Here is a 17,236-nt window from a genome sequence, read left to right as displayed (position 1 = left end):
GCAAAAATAAAGATTTGCTTTTCAAAAACTCTGAGGTTATATCCATTTATTTCTAGAGTCCTGTGGTGGTGCTTTATTTTTTTATTCCTGTATCTCTTTTTCCCCCCTCTTTTTCTCAGATTTACCTTTACTGTATTTCTGAGCCTTATTTCTATATTAGATATATATTTTTATATCTTCTATATTATTATTATCCCACTTTTTTTTTTTGCCAACTCAAGGCAGCAAACATACCTAATTCTTCCTGCCTATTTTTTTCCCCACAACAACAACCCTGTGAGGTGGGTTGGGCTGAGGGAGAGTGACTGGCCCAAAGTCACCGAGCCGACTTTCATGCCTAAGGCGGGACTAGAACTCACCTGATTTCTAGGCCACCACCTTCACCACTACACCAAACTGGTTTTCATGTTTATCCTATATTTCCCTAAGTTTCTAGGAATTTCTATACGTGTATCATATCTAGGCTCTATCAGGTTGTTTTCCTCCTCTCTCCCCTTTTTCATGGGCAGGCTTGAATAGACCACATCTGGCTTAATTATTGGGCCCTGGCCTTGGCTGCACTCCCAGATGTAAAGGGCAGAGAAAATAAGGTCCCTTTCTGCTCCGACTGAGTCCTTTCCCATCTTTGGCTGCCTGGGGGGCTGCCTCGTTGACGTTTTCTAGGGTCTGGGCCTCAGTTGCCCCTAGCCTGAACTGGCCTTGGTGGCTTCTTCCTGGGAGAGGGAAAGTGTGCTACTGGGCTCTGCTGCTCTTCTTAGTTCTCCACCGCTCTCACTGGGACCTCCTGCCATAAAGAAGCACTGCCATTCTTTTCCAGCATGGCTCACTTGGGAACTGAGCACCACAGGACAAAACGGAAGAGGGGCAAAGTGTAGACACTTTCTTTATAGGCAGAGCCACTTCAAGGAATTGGGAGCCCACTGCAATAGCAGGTTTGGAGCCACCCCATGCCACAGGCCTAGGTTAACGTTGCAAATCTTGTTCTGTAAGACATCCAAACTCTCTATTCAGAAGAGAATGCCAGCAGAACTGGAACTAAACATCGAAGATGCATGGAGAACAAATGTACTGGCTACAAGTCACTGTACCATAAAATCCTACTTTGCAGAATGACCCTATTTCTTTAGTCATTTAAATAATTTATATTATTTGACCCCATCTCGTAACAGTGACTACGGGCATTTTACAAAGATTGAAACTCAACAATGAAAAGAATAACCCATGTGCCGTGGGGAAATAACACCTTCCTCATAAAAAGCACAGCAAACAGGCTAGCCTAACCTACTGGCCTGAATGCTTGGAGGTCTTCAAAGGCTTATGGAAGGCAAATAGCCTGATCTATTTGTTGGCTAACATGGAGCTGAATTAGTTAATGGGGGGACTTACACAGCTGAAAACCCTGTTGGCTTGCAGTGAACACAAGATGCTTTCTTGGGGTGGAGCAATGGAGGCAGGCAAGTGCGGCCTCTTTGCTTTTATGCCATTGCTTGCCCTTTGTCCACTTCAGCCTGCCACTCTCCTTAAAGGGCCCTCACTGTGTATTATGTCAAGGAAAAGAAGCATTCTAGGCAACATAGCACTCAATGGATGAAAGGGATAATTATACAGAATGTGTCCTAAATAGCTCTCTCACTCTCTGCTCCATGCTTAACAAAAAGGAGAGTTTAGAGTGGTTTGTGCTACACAAGAAGAATCCCACATACTTAAAGAGATTCCGAAATGACAGTGACACTTAAATGACAGGAAAAGAAATTATTTTTATTGATGATATTGATCTGCAAGAGAGGACCTGATATTGAATGGTGGAGGCTGATTTGGGCCAGGTGCATCCACTGTGGAGCCCTTGGATAAGTCCCACGTCCCATGTACTAGAGAAAAATTGAATAGGTTGAATAAGTGTTTTCAAACTTGGTAACTTTAAGACATGTGGACATATTGGCTGGAGGAATTCTGGGAGTTGAAGTCCACTTCTCTTAAAGTTGCTGAGGTTGAGAAACCCTATCCTAAGTAATGATGGCAAGTAAATATAATGGAGCTGTCAGTTTTCAGTAGTGCATTTGGTAGATATCAGGTCTGCTCCATCTTCCCAAGTTTTTAAATAACTTTTGAAGCTAAGCAAATAGTGCTGGGTGATAAAAGAATCTCATTATTACTAACCAGTCACTGATCAATTTTTTTTTTTTTAATCTGCACTCAGTCGTTACCGACTCTGCAGTGACTGCTTTTGGACGAGTCCTTTGCAGTTTTCAAGGCAAGGTGTAATCAATTATTTTACAAAATTCTTAATAGTTTCCTTTATAACAAATGACCAAAAATACAATTCAAACAGTAAACATTTTCATATTCCAGTTTAGACATTGTTCAGTGACACTGAACTTGGACACGGAACCAAACCAGATTCAATCCTAACAAAAGTTAAAACAAAAAACAAAAACCCTAGAAGGGATGATTCCACACATGTGAAAGACTAACTGCAGTGAAAAAAGAAAAAGAAACATTAGATAATTATCCTATTTTGTTAGGTTTATCAGAGATCAAGAATAATAAAGATAAACCAAGTATTTATCAGAAAAAGGAACATAATACTTTTTTTGGAAATCTACACTGGTGGCATTTGGAGAGTATAAATGGAATTACCGTACAACCATATTTGCAATTATTGTCTGCAATTATTAATTAATTTGGCTACAGAACCATAGAAATGCTAATGATAACAAAATCTCATCTGATACTCAAAATAATAAAGAAATAACTTGAGAAAGTTTGAAGCTACTTGGCCAAAAAAGAATTCAAATTACCATTACATTCTTGAATTTAAATGAAAACATTGCAGAGCATCATTTGGAAAAGTAAGCATGTATATTATTAGCTTAAACTTGTTACATATTTAGCAAATCCAAGAAAGAAAAGTTAGGCAAACTTTAGGGAACAGAAAATAACTGTGTTTTGTTATTGCTTCAGAAATCTGTATCTGTTCTTGGGAACTATCTGGGAGCAACAGATTCTTTATAGGAGCAAGTAACACAGAACAAAAACAATCTGCAAAAGGCACTTAATCACCTATAACATTTATAAGACATTTGTGTTAGAGCAAACCTCTAGGAAAGAGCAAAAATAAAATACCCCCTTCAGAGAATGGTTAACCGGCACTTGGGTGAGCTGACCCTTCCAATTCAACCCCAAGTATGATTAAAAAGCTACCGGGATGGAGATGGGCAATCTGGAGACAAAATTCTAGTGGTACTTACAAATAAAACATAAATTCCTCCCTTCTGAAGGCTCAGAAATCTGGTCATTAGGTAGCCAGAAAATGGAAGACTGCTTTCTAAGATCCCACTTTCTTATTATTATAGCAGATTCTGCAAAATCATGGCCACACATTAAAAAAACAAAACGAACTTTACTTATTGTCTTGTGGAATGAAGATCTAGCAAACAGAAAGTTCCAGGCACTTTTACCCCATGTGGCAAAAAAGTGGGCTTCTACACAAGAATCTGCTTTTTTCATCAGGGGTTAAAGGGGTTAAAGTTTGGAAGAGCTTAATTGGTAATTTAAATAAAGCTGAAACTGCTTTGGAGTACATTATCTTAGAGAGTGATCATAACTTTTTGATAAACAATTCCACTCAAATGGTCATTTTTATACACTATAGATTAGTAAGAAACTGAAGGTATGCAATCCTTTGGGCCTACATGATATATCCACTTTCCTAGGATAGTGTAGTCTACAAGAGAAAACTGTAATGTATAATCCAGTGATTTTGGGGGTACAACAGCTTTGTGAAGGTGTGGATCCATACCAAAAAACAAAGTATCATATAGAAAAGAGAGGGCATACACTCCTCATGCCACTTTGGACCACCACAAACCATATATTCTGTATCTGGCAGAGGATCTTGTATGAAACAGAATTGAATTACATAAAGTCTGATGCTTTATTTGGGCCTGTTCCGTCCACAATATGCTTTGAACTATCTGAAAAGATTTGATTCAATGATATCTTACACAAGATTTGCTGCCATCCAGGGTTCATCCATATTTTGCAGCTTAGATACGGTAGCTCTCTGTATCTACATCAGAGAGAGAATCCGGTGCAAGAAGCCACCAAATCTCTTTGTTGCCACCTGGTGGCTGTGTGGGTTTTGCAGCCTGGTTTTGACAGCCTTCTTAGTGTGCATACACATACAGGTACATACATACATGCATAGACACGCACATCCTTATTTAGTGGGCAGATTTGGTATACAATAAATATACCCAAATGAGAAACCTCCTAGGGATCAAATCGCTTAGCTTCTTGACAGATCAATTATCACATTCAGCAAAACAAAAAAAGAAGAGAGCTCTTCTTTTAGTGTATGGTGAACAACTGACCGAGAGTAGCTCACTGGATGATTTCTGGGCCAGTCACTCTCGTTTAGCCCAATGTACCTCACAGAGTTATGGCTGTGTGGAAAAATGGGAGGAGGGCACGTTGTATACTGTCTTGAGTTCCTAAGCAAAAGCTAATTTAACAAATAAATAAATACATGAAAAAAGAAACTGATTCTGGAGATTGAGGAAGACCTTGTGTCTTCAGTACAGTTTCAGTACAAGCAGCTGAAATAACCAAAAGCACACAACCTAGAAAGATGGTTGGAAGATCAAACTGAGTGACATGCAGCCAAAGAGAGGCCATACGGTGGGTACTGCGGGCTTCCATGGGCATACGGGGCTCCCAGATATAAGGGCAAGTTGCCTATGCTGAATCAGTCTTTGGTGCAAGAATAAGAATTAGGATACCAATGATTTCTTCAAAGCAATTAAAAGTACCACAGAGGTGACAATGAAGGAAATCTACCCATTTTTAAAACTAAAAAAGTGGTATAAAGGAAGTAGAGATAGTGACAGTCAGGATCAGCAGCACCCACTTAGTACAATCCCAACAATTACAGCCACAACAAGGCAACCAATATTCAGTGACCTCTAATGAATTTTCAGGATGTGCAGAGAAAAGGGAAGGATCACTTTTTAACTTAGGAAGAAAAAATGTTTTGTTTTTAAAGAAGAAATCCACATCACTTTTGTGGCAAACATAGATGTTGCACAAGTAAGGATTCAAATCAGCAAAACAGGATACAAATGAAATGCATATGTCAGTATAATACATATACATGATTAGGGGAAAGCTGCTATCTCACGCCATGTTTCCTGGCATCAGCACGTTTATAGCAGGCATGCTGTAACAGCTGCTTTTCACTCCAGTAGAGAGAGACTGCGTGGCTGTCCAAACCCAGACTCTCATCTGATCTAAGCCCCAGGACAGCTGAAGCAGCAACATCAGTTTCATCCCAGAACTGTGAACCTTATTTTAAGCAGACCTGCTGAAATGTTATGATTTGTCCATTATAAAACACTTTTCCAGTTAATAAGAATGCCAAAAGTGGAGCCAAAGAAGTCAAACATGTCTGACCTATGTAGAACTGAAAGAGATGAGATGCTAAAAGATGCTTTTTTTTTCCTGGAGTGAACAGTTGCATGAATATTGTTGCATCTTCTAGTCTGATCCTTTCCTGAATGAACTGAAGTAGTCTTTGATTGTCTTTTCAACATCAGGAATTGCATATGTCTGAGCAGCAAACACTCCGGTACAACTCCCTGCCAAGAAGCCTATGACTGCAGAAGATCTCAGTTTGGCTACAACAAATCCAGCAAGAAATCCTTTGAGAAATGGAGAGGCCAGCCAAGAACTGTCCTGTTGAAAAAAATGAAAAGGAAAAAAATAAGACAAAGCATTTGAACAAAAAAAAAAATTACCTACTTCCTCTAGAATTCAAAGCTAATATAATGTTATTACTAACCAAGTAAACATATATACACTCACAACTCCAGATGCAGACAAATACTAACATTAAACAAATAATACATTGTTCCCTAATGACAGGGTTGTTTAAACTGCACTGCATCGGACCTCACGGCTGCCTTTAGGAGAAAGATGTAGTTAAAAGATTTCCATACATAAGAACTGAGAAGCTTGGGTGCGCTTCTTTTTTGATTATTGAAAGAGGATAATTTATTTGCTATATAATTTGCCTTTAGACATGCCCTTTGGGTCACAAGTAGCTCCAAAAACTGAATTATTGATTGATACTACAGTAACTCAGTGCAAATTGGTGTACTCCTACGTTTCTTCGTTTTCCTGTCAGCTAAATTTAGAGAAGGTAATTTAATTTTATATGCATATGGTGCTGAACACCACATAGACTTAAAGAGACATGCGTATTTATTGAAATGCTGAAGAAGTTGAAGAAATCTTATATGTGGCTGCACTGAGATAATTAGAACTTTCTGGTCCTAACCTATTTGCCTTGAATTGAATCCTGATCTTTTTGACAACCGATCTTATCTCATGATGTCCTTTTAGTACTATCTATATTTCAAGACCTTAATTAAACTTTAATAAGCAAATACTTAATTAGGCTATTTCTGAACGAAGCACACAGAGATAAGATGTTGGAAGCTGGCAGAGTTTTTATCTACATTTGGATCGAACATAATCCACTGCATTAATAGTGCATTAATGGATAAATTATCATATGCAGTATTTATATTGTACTGCATTAAGAGATAAATTAAAATATACAGTAAATTCTTAATTTAAAGGAAAGGAAGGGGTGTCCAGTACAGCTGAACGTCCATTTTTATTTTTGGGGTGGGTGGGTGTTGGTAGTAGGTTTAGTTTAGAAATTATGATGTTGTTGTATAGGTTTGTATTTGATGGAATATAACTGTTAGCAGTTCATACTTAGTTGACATTTATATTCAAGCATCTCTGTAGCAAATGAACAACATAAACTACCAGGAAAATAAATTAAAGCAACTCCATCCTTACCTGCCCCACTCCAGCCTGTACCTCATTTTCAACTTTTCGTTTCAAGCTTTCCAACTGATCCTTCAAAAAAGCAAGATCTTTCAATTTTGGTAGAGAATCCTATATATTGGAAACAAAAAAGCATATTCCAAATTGCATGCACAATCCATTTCAGTATCCTTGTTCCAGAAAGCAAAGAACTGAGAGCCAATGTAGTGCAGCAATTCCAGAGATTTAGCTAATTTCTAAGAGTAGTAGTCTGTGTGAAGCTATCTCACATCATGGAGGACACAAGGCCTTTTTTTTAAATGTGTCTCACTTCTCTCCAACAGCTTAACATCAAAACAATACTGTACATCCATGTAACACAATTTAACTGCATGCTTTTTGGAGTGGGAAATAATAATTCATTAGTGGACTATTTTTCAAATATTAGTTTATACCAACAATATGCAACTTTTGTTCATCAAGGCTTGCACCAGATATATAACCAGGTCTCAGGGGTGGGGACCTACATTCAGACAGGCAGCTTAACAAAAGCACTCTCACCCACCACTTCCTGTTATGCCTCAACTCCCAAATAACATCCTCCCCATTGGTAGTTGGAAGACGGGTTTGAAGGACTTGGGAGTAAATGGAAATATGCTGCTTCCTTTAAAGGCATGCCTACAACTGTGGGGGAGGCAGATGCATCCACAGGACAGATCCCTTCATCAAAATGATGAAAGCAAATCACACTGTAAGCTCTGTCCCTTTTGTATGGGCATAAAATGTCACGAGGCACATACAACAGGCATGGAGCTTGCACTGTCACAATGCAATAGTGCTTCTGAAATCTGTCCCCTTGAAGCCCCTGCAAGTGTGCTGGAGGAGGGGAAGAGAACCTGTATTAGGCTGCATAGACAGCTTTGGAACTGTGGCATGCTACTGATACAAGGTAAAGCTATGAAAGCTGTCACAGTTGCACCTATCAAAAATATTCTTAACTGGCCATAATAAAATTTGGCTGATTAATTAAAGATTGCATATAGCTGGATAGTCTAGACTGAAAGGAGTATTTCCAAAATCACCATCAAATCATAAATCCTATTACAGTCTTGGGTTCTGTACTTCATGGAACCATGACACAAAATACAGATTCTGGGCACAAATCCTAATGCATTCCCTGAAGTTTAATATGGGATTCCCACAAAATCCATTCTCAAATCCATATGCAAAGTCAAAGCCAAAAAAGTAGCAGACTCCAACATTCTTTTCTTTCTTTAGTTTGTCTTTAGTTCTTTTTTATATTGTTCCTATTTATCTTGTTTATTTTTATTCTGTTTACTATATTGTGAGCTGCCCAGAGTTGTTCTGCAGTCAGGTGCCACTAAAGTGAATAAATGAATGAATAAAATTCTAGGTGACGCAAAAATAAGTACTTTGGGCATGGTTTCTCATGAATCCTATGAACTGATACAGAGAACGGTTGTCCTCCAGGGCTTACCATTAAACTACAGATCAGCTCTATCTGTGATATGAACATTGGGGAATATTTTTCAACAACCAAGAACAAGGTGAATCATGATTATGTAAATGTCATGAGGATCCATGCTTTCAGTGCACATCTTTGTGCTATGCAGCCAAAAAAAGCCAGTTCCGTGACTTTCCCGATTTATTCTATGAAGACAGACGCATTCCACGGTTCAGATCCACAAGTTTCTGCACGGGGCAGCACAAATCTTAGCGTCTCTGGCTTTAGGTGGCAAAAGACATGCAATTTGGAATTTGACAGCCGGTTTGGGAAGGTATCTAAGTAACGGGAACCCCCAAAGTTGATTTCTTGGATCCGATCCGACTTTTCACGGGCTACCCGACTCGGGTCCAAAGGCAGCTTACAAAAAAAAGGCGTCCACGATACATGACGAGCTGTAGGCTGCCCACTGCAGCTTCCCATCCCCGGCCGACGCCAGCAAGCCCCCAGGGAAAGAGAAAAGACCGAGCGCGAATGACCACCCGGAGCGAACAGGACCATCCCACTCCCGCGCCTACCTTATCGTCCGCCATGTTTTTAGCCGGAAATTACCCAGCTTCCTTCTGCACATGCGCAGAAGAGAGGGCAGCCCTCGTTTTGGACTCAGTCTCTGAAGGCTCAAGTTTGGAAATTTTCTACGAAAATGAGTGGGGAAGCCCAGATTTTAACACGGCTGTCAATGGACAGCAACGCATTCATTCCTATACAAATGCAACAGCGGAGAGACAATGATGCGCTGAAGTCAAACTATCTTAATTGGTTGGAAACGTTTGAAATTCATTGTAACAAGATGGTTTAAAAGCTAGATGAATTCGCAACGGGCCGGAATAGGCACTTTTGAAATGCAATTGAAATAAGCATGTGTTCCAAGTAAACAAGAATACGATTTAAGATTTGTAACTCTTTTGGCATTATTCGTTTAATAATCCCAAAGTCATTCAGAATAGCCCAGAATATCAGTTTCTAAATTCATCAAGCCAGCCGAGTTCATTAAGTTACAGTAAACGTGGGACTGACGCTGTAAGATGCAAATCTTCCCCCGCGGTTATTGCCGCATTTAAATTCCCACCTTTCTCACAAGAACTCAAGAATGTAGCAGGAGCCCCCTCCCCCCCCATGACGACCCCTTTCATTCTGGCTTTTCACTGTCCCCAAAGTATCATCAACATTCTTCTGGCAACGTATTTATTTCATTTCCGCCTTTCCTTCGGGTGCTCAAGACGGCGTACCTAGCGCTTCTGTTGTTTTTTCCCCACAGCAACCCCGCGACTGGGGTGGGCCCAAGAGAGCGTGACTGGCCCAAATTCCCCCAGCGAGCGTCGGTGGCTGAAGACGGACTGGAGCTGCTCTGAGTTCAACGCCTTCACTGCTCCACCACACTCTTCTGTCCGATTTGGGTGTGGTTTTAGGTGGGACTTGTGAAAACTCAAATGACACCAGGAGGACCAGCGTTTGGTTTAACAGATCTGCCTTTCACTTTCTTTCCCCACCTTCGACTGTTGCAGTCCTCCGGGCTGGAAGTAATCAGCGTGCCCTCTCGCCTCTAGGTGGTGCTGCCAGCTCGGGCTTCCTTCGCGGGAGCAGAAGTCCCGCTGAACTCAGCCAGGCTCGACCTACATCGCGCGCTGGCGTCATCGCACTCAGCCCCCTCCGCCCCTCCTTCTCTTCCTCCCCGTGGCTCGGCTCGGCTCGCTCGGCTCGGCTCGGCTCGGCTCGGCTCCGCCCCGCCCCGCCCCGCCCGCTGAGGCCAAACTCGGCGCCGCCCTCTGCCGCACCATCGCTGCTGCCTCCCTCCCTCCCCGACGAGTTGCACAACATCTTGCCTCCCGAGCGAGCGAGGCAGCTATGCTGGGCAAGGACTACATGCTGGCCATCATCCTGGTCAACTGCGATGGTGAGAGCAGAAGCCGCAAGACCGGGGGGGGGGGGGAGGGGAGGGGAGAGCACCTATTTGGGAGGCCGGACGCGGCGGCCTCAGATGGGACAGGGTGGGAGCAACTTCGGGCTCGCGGGCCAGGCGGCCGGCCGAGACCTAGGAAAACAGTGGTCTGGGAAGCCTTGGCTGCATTTCGGTTGCCCCCCACCCCCGGATATCGGCTGTGCGTGTCTGGGTTTTGGAAGGTACGCCAGAACTGCCCTCCCGCATTGGCGGGGCAGCGTGTCTGAGGGGGCCATTATCATCCGGCTACCCTCGTGCGCTCGTCCTGGGCCGAGGCGCCAGCCTCTGAACTCCTCCCCGCGTCCAGATGGGGAAGGAATGGGATGAAAGGAGCGGGGCTTGCAGCCGCATGGTTTTGGCAGAAGGTGTCGGCGGCTCCATGTGCTATTCCCCTGCCTTTTTTATTAAACACAACCGGATACCTTTGCCGCCTTCTGGTGGGGACACTAATTTAAGCGAAAGATGCATACGTCTTGTCGGTCCCACACCAATGTGAAGACTCATAACTGGTTTCCATGGTGAAAGAAAGCGGGGGACAACGGGGGAGGGGAGAGGGCGCTTCTACAAAATCCACTTAATGGCAGTTCTGCCCGGGTCGTTTCCGTTTTGGGCCAGCCTTTCTGAGGACCCGCTTTTAGGCAGCTTTCCATGGTGCTGAAAAGAGAGGGTAGGAAATTAAGTTGAGTTCGTGCGTTTCCCTTGGGTTCCTCAGCAGGATAGAAGCTGTGTAACTTCATCCCCTTTTTCCTTAATTTTTTCCTTTTTTAACTTGGTGGTTGTTGTTGGTTTTGTTTTGTTTTTTGCATATTCAGAGTAGAAATAAATATGGGAATACTGACATCTTCAGAGTCCTATTAGAGTACAGGTCCTACAACCCTGTCTAAATATGAAAGCAAGTCTCATCCATATCAATAGATCAAATATTATGCTATTAGTGTTGCACTAGAATGTTTAGTATCACAATCTATTTATCTGGAGGGGCAACTTTCCTGGGTTACTTGATTTTTCATATAGTGGTTTGTCCCAAACTGTTGTTTTATATGAATTTAACACTCGCAACAGCTGATGACTTTATGATTTCACAACAGTGATGTTTTTGTCACATGTGTGTATGCCGGTATAGTACATGTATTACACTGCAATTTTTAAAAATTATACTTGGCTAGGGTCTGCATACATTCCTGGCTCAAGCTCACTTTTCCAGGGACTCCCTGGCTGTCACAATTGTTCTGGATAATGTTTCCTCTTTCTGGAAAGCCAGAATTCAGAATGATTTACACCAGTGCAGTATCCCATGTAAAGCCCTCTAGGCCGTAGGGTTATCAAGAGCTACAGCTACAACTACAGCAGCAGTTCTCCTGGCAGACCAGGGCAAAGTAGGTAATCAATACTGGCAGGATACACACAGGAAGCCTTTCACGCCAACAGATCAGTTCAATATTAACTGCCCAATGCACTGTAGAGCTTTTCCCGTGGTCCACTTTAATGTCTTGCCCCCTGCAATATTGAAGGGAAGGTATGACCCTTTTGCAAAATGAGCCTGCCCCTGTGACCAGGAGGAACATGAGACTCTAGCCCACATGTTCCTTCAGTGTGCTTTCCTCAACAACTTGCGCCCTTGTGTTGTAACTCCACTCGCTAATAGAAGTTCCACCTGTTCAGAGGACAGTGTTGTTTGCTTTTTACTGTTGGACCAGAACCCTAAGAACTCCAGGAAAGTCAAAGAATTTATTTAGCTACCATTGTTTTATGCAGAAAATTAGTCTCCTAATTTTAGGATCTCATAAATATACAAGATTTTAGTGTTTCCTATGCTGTTTTATGTTTTTATATTTTCTGTTATTTCTCATATATGCTGGATCATGATAAGATACACACACTTAGTAGTTTAGTACTTAGCATGTTAGTATTTTATTCATAAAGTAATTTTATAATCTAGTGTTTATATTTTAAGTATTTTACTATTTGTATTTATAGTGTTTAGTTCTCTGAACCATTTTATATAATTGATCTTCTAGAAAATGTTTGTATATCTTACTCTGAGCCCTGTAATTTCTTATAACAATTGTATAAAATGCTGGTCAGTAACTGTAATAATAATACTATTACTTGGCTGATCTTGATAAGTTAAAGAGGACTGGACCTGGATGATATTTGGATGGGAGACCATCAGGAAATTCCAGAGCTATAGGCTAGACTGGGAAGTTGAAAAAACATCCTGGACCCCATGGAAATATGTTTTTATATATGATAACAGCAGCGAGACTTTTATATGCACAACGGTGGAAAGATTTGCTATTACCTGCAGTGGAAGAATGGGTGGTAAAGTTGATGGAGCTGGCTGAGATGGTGAAATTGACAGCTTTGATTAGAGAAAAGACATTGATTAATTTTAATGCTGATTGGAAACCCCTTTTGGACTTTTTGTGTGAAACATAAAAAAAATGAAATCATGATATATGGATTTGACAATTAGAAATAATAGTAGACAATATAAAAAAATGAAAGTTATGTTGTAAACTCAGAGTAAGTGCTTAAAGGAAATTTTTACTTGTATCTGTTGTAAAAGAAAGTCGGAAGTAATTTTTCTTTTGTATTTCTTTTTCTTTCTGCACTTTTGACTTTGTTTTCTTTTTCATTCTTTACCTTTTTCTCTTCTCTGCTTTCTATCTTAATTATTAGTTCTTGTTAGTTTTTATCTCTTTATCTTAACATCTAATAAAGTTATTTGAAAAAGAAAAGAAAAAAGAAAAAAAACATCCTGGAAGAAGACACTGGCAAACCACTCCCATGTTATTGCCAAAGAAAATCACTTGGATATGTTCATGTAGGCACTAGAAACTGAGCTTAGCTTGAAGAAGGGTGTACTTTTAGATTCCTGACAACATGAAAGCTGCCCCCCCACCTTTTTTCTTTTTTTTGCATGTAAAAATATAAAATTATTCCAGGGCTGCATTCAGCTCAGAGACTTCCAGTTGGCTATCTTTATTATAATAGATCAGTCTTTAATAATCTACCACTTAAATGAATAATTTCCAAATAAATGTATTTAGAATTGCAACCTATACATGTGTCTATGCAAGTATGGCCTAATGAAGCCTTTGTGAAATAAACTTTGTATCATGAACTAAGACTGGGTTAGGGAATTGGGATGTAGCACCACATAGTTTTGCATTAATTTTTCCCTAGGTACTCAATGCCTTTTTTTTTTTTTTGGTGAATCTTTCTATTTGCAGCCGTACCCTAAATAAATAAGATGTATAAGCCAGAGAGAGTCATTCTCCCTTTTCCCCATTTTAGGCATCTGCCAAAATATTTCTATAATGGTAATTAAAATAAGAAATCCAAAGCCAAATTAAAAAAAGAAATCCAAGTCAAATCCAAAAATGCTAGGGAATTCCTGGAAGCTTCGCATTTAGACAAATTGGCCATCAATAGACACATAGAGATAAACCATATTTACAACCATTCAAAAGAGACACTTAAAAAGCTAAAAAGGAAGTAAAAAGACCAGAACACCTCCTTTCCAGCAGCCAACACTCAGATAAGCAGCGATTAACACCAGAAAAATAATCAAGTAGAAAACAATATCCTAATCAAGGAACTACCAAGGAAAAAACCACACCTCCACCAAAACTGACAGGGCAAACTCTTCCACGGTCCAATAGAAGAGAATATCTGTAGCTCAGGACTGAACTTGGTGCTTGGTGCTCTCTGAGCTTGGTTGTTTGCTTGCAGATGTTTCATTACCCAACTAGGTAATATCATCAGTGCCAGTGAATGTGGGGTTTTCCCTGTTTATATACAGTGGCTTGCCCTGCCAGTTTTGGTGGAGGTGTGGTTCCCCCATACTCCCCCACATTCCCACACTCACTCGCACTGATGATGTTGCTTAGTTGGGTAATGAAATGTCTGCAAGCAAACAAGCAAGTTCAGAGAGCATCTAGGACTCCACAAATAAGAAATTATGTATTTATAATGTAATCATTCTTATCCATTCCTCTAACCAAAGAGGTTGAAGCTTATATCCTGGTTTATCAATTATATTGAAAGCAGGGATTCCTAGTGCTAAGAAAACAAAGGAGAAGCAGGGAGGATTCTTGGGACATTTGCTATCATGAATATGTCAACCACTTTTTTTCACTTAGTGATAAAACCTCTTAAGAGAGCCAGTTTGGTGCAGTGGTTAAGGCAACAGGCTAGAAATGGGGAGACTGTGAGTTCTAGTCCCGCCTTAGGCACGAAGCCAGCTGGGTGACCTTGGGTCAGTCCCTCTCTCTCAGCCCTAGGAAGGAGGCCATAGCAAACCACTTCTGAAATCTTGTCAAGGAAACTGCAAGGACTTGTCCAGGCAGTTGCCAGGAGCCAACACTGACTTAAAAATAAACAAATAAAACCTTTTGGCATACATTTTATAAGTTTCTTGGTTTGAGATATATTTCCCTGCTCCTCAGCTCACAAGGTCACAAAGTGGCAACTGATGAAAACTTACAGGACAATAGGATGGGTCTAGACAAATCACAGTGTAAAGGATTTAGACTTGAGCATGTGCAGTCCAAAACTTTCTTTGTTTTTACACTGGACATATGAAAGGAGCTGTCGAGGAAACATTATTGAGAAAAGTACTGAAAGAGATCAAAGAGTAAGGAACCATACATTTATTTTTTCCTGATACCTCAAAGATTTCTAATGAGATCTGGCAATGTGATATTGATTAGACAAACTCTGTAATTCCAACCTAATTACCTCAATAAGATTATCCATCAACTGAAATGCAAAACAGTCTGCTGTATGTTCATTCTACTCAAAGGAGTACAGTATATTGCTGTCTGTGTAGACTTCTCTGCCTCTGACATATTAATGAAAAAACTAATTTACACAAATTCAAGAAACATTTAACAACATTACATGTGTTCTTTTGGCAGCACAGGTATAAAACCCCATATCTGCTGAATTTGGATAATTTTTTTTTCAGTTATTTGTTAGCAAAACAATGGATCAATATAGTGAGTGGGATCTGAGCAAAACCATTACAATTAAACATAGTTCCCACGATTATTCACCAGGCATGTATTTAATAATTTTCTGTCAATCTGGAAACCACTTATGTGGGTCTCTGGAAATTTTACCAAAGCCTTGTGGTTTCATATTCTATACTTTTGGCTTAAACAGAGGGATTGTAAAATCCAGCGTAAAATAAAGTGCTGATTATGTGCTTAAGAACTATATTAAAAGATTTTATCTATTAAGAGATTTTTATAGTAGGTAATTGGAATATTTTCATTCGCTTCCCCTTCGTCCACAATCCCGGTTGTAAGTAGTCTTTGTAATTCAGTCTTCAGTAACAAGTATTTTGCTTACAACGTCACCATGCTTACAGTTCTTCACTGAATACTTCTTAATTGAATAGTGTTATATTATAAAACATGCCATTGCAGATAATCAACCATGCTCAGTCTGAAATAGAATGTAAGAATGTTTCTATTTCTGGTGGCTGAAATAGCCCCTTGGGCCAGGCAAGCGTTACTTTTGATTCAAAAGAATGCATACACAGAGAGGGAGAAGGAAGATCGTATTTGCCTGCCCCATCCCTACATTTCTGCTTATCTTAATCTCTCCTTGCCTTTAGCATTACATTTGGCTAGAGCTTTTGCTAATGTATTTAAGGTTATGTAGAATACATAGGGTGGGAAGGACAAAGCTCATCTCTAGTTTCTCTCCCAGTGTGTAGGTGCACACAGTACAAAATTCACATCTACATAGCCTTATCACTTCATAAAGATTTGGATGGAAAAGCATCTAGTTTTGAAATCAGTGGCTAATTCTCCAAGGTTTAATTAGCCTAGGCTGATAAATTGACTGTTACCAACACCTAGCCTTAATTAGTTAGGAAAAATAATATTTAAATCTTTACAGAATTAAGTGTGATCCAGGTTTTGAGCGAATATGCTGTGGAGTAAAGGGGTTAAGTAATCTTCCTCCATTTTTATTGCTTTACTTTCATTCAGATCCCCCTGAGGCTCTTTTGACGTCACTCCTGTTGTTTCTTGTTTAGCTTAAAGTGAAGTGATAGGATCTGGTAAACAGAAATATGGTGGCGCCTTGTGAGACCAGCAAGCTATGACTAATCCGGGTGTCTGATGATATACATTTTTACAAGGTACTATGTAAATTTTGTATTTAATGTATCTGGAAAAACCAGGAGCAGTAATTACTATGCTCCCCAGTCTCAGTAAACTGGGCAATTCATGTGAACTTCACATCATTTCATGCTATGTTTAAATAGCCTGAAGGTGTATATGCTGCTCTTCTGCTAAAGTCCCTGTGGGCAACTCATACGTAAAAATAATAAATGCAATAAAATGTTATGACAAATTAAAGGTTAACACATGTTTTTACAATAAAAAATGTGTTATTCTTTAAAGAGCCACTGAACTCTTTCTTCTTTCTTTAAAAAAATCTTAACTTAAATTCACGGAAGTTCAAATGATGAAATCTAAAAGAATAATAAAGCACTTTATAAAATTATGAATCATATTAGGTAAGAATTGAACCTGAATTCATATAGAGGGCACTAACATCTCCCCTTGGTTACTGCATGCCTAACTTGGTTACTGCATGCCTAACATGTAGGCAATGACCTTCCATGACTGCCCTGGATTCTTCCTTGACGGAAGAGGAGATGTCAAGCAATGAGAAAAAGGATCCAGGGTACATGCTGTCAGCCGGTGCTCAGATCAGGACATGGAGGCTAAAGCAGAACCAGTCCCTGAGACATCTTCAGACTCTAGTTTCAATCTCTCATCTGTAATGTCTAAGCTCTCAGCAGTGCCGTTGCTGTCAACTTGTGAAGGAACAGAGGACTGAATGGTGGAAAAGTGCCAGATTGCAGGACTGACCTCCTTGGGGATCAGAACCATACAGGTAAGGAGTAC

General features: G+C 40.3%; 1 protein-coding gene across 1 annotated transcript; it reads right to left on the bottom strand.

Moving 5' to 3' along the window:
- Positions 1 to 1,743: 1,743 nt before the first annotated feature.
- Positions 1,744 to 8,933, bottom strand: LOC112541847 (SLC35A4 upstream open reading frame protein). The gene is made up of 3 exons (XM_025173008.2): positions 8,881 to 8,933; positions 6,871 to 6,969; positions 1,744 to 5,733 (listed from the first exon to the last, which is right to left on the bottom strand). The coding sequence occupies exons 1-3, from the start codon at positions 8,893 to 8,895 to the stop codon at positions 5,536 to 5,538; spliced, it is 312 nt and encodes a 103-aa protein (XP_025028776.1). The 5' UTR covers positions 8,896 to 8,933; the 3' UTR covers positions 1,744 to 5,535.
- Positions 8,934 to 17,236: the final 8,303 nt, after the last annotated feature.

The sequence above is a fragment of the Python bivittatus genome, unplaced genomic scaffold, assembly GCF_059951505.1.
Source record: "Python bivittatus isolate LINGU-HERP-01145 unplaced genomic scaffold, Pbiv_v1 ctg000960_np1212, whole genome shotgun sequence".
Taxonomy (NCBI): Eukaryota; Metazoa; Chordata; class Lepidosauria; order Squamata; family Pythonidae; genus Python; species Python bivittatus.
Note: the sequence above shows the minus strand (reverse complement) of the source record. Positions and strands in the feature narration are given on the sequence as shown.

Excerpts from the sequence above, each read along its gene's own strand:
- LOC112541847 (XM_025173008.2), bottom strand. Across the intron at positions 5,734-6,870 it reads TACAGGCTGGAGTGGGGCAG|GACAGTTCTTGGCTGGCCTC; the intron begins GTAAGGATGGAG and ends TTTTTTCAACAG.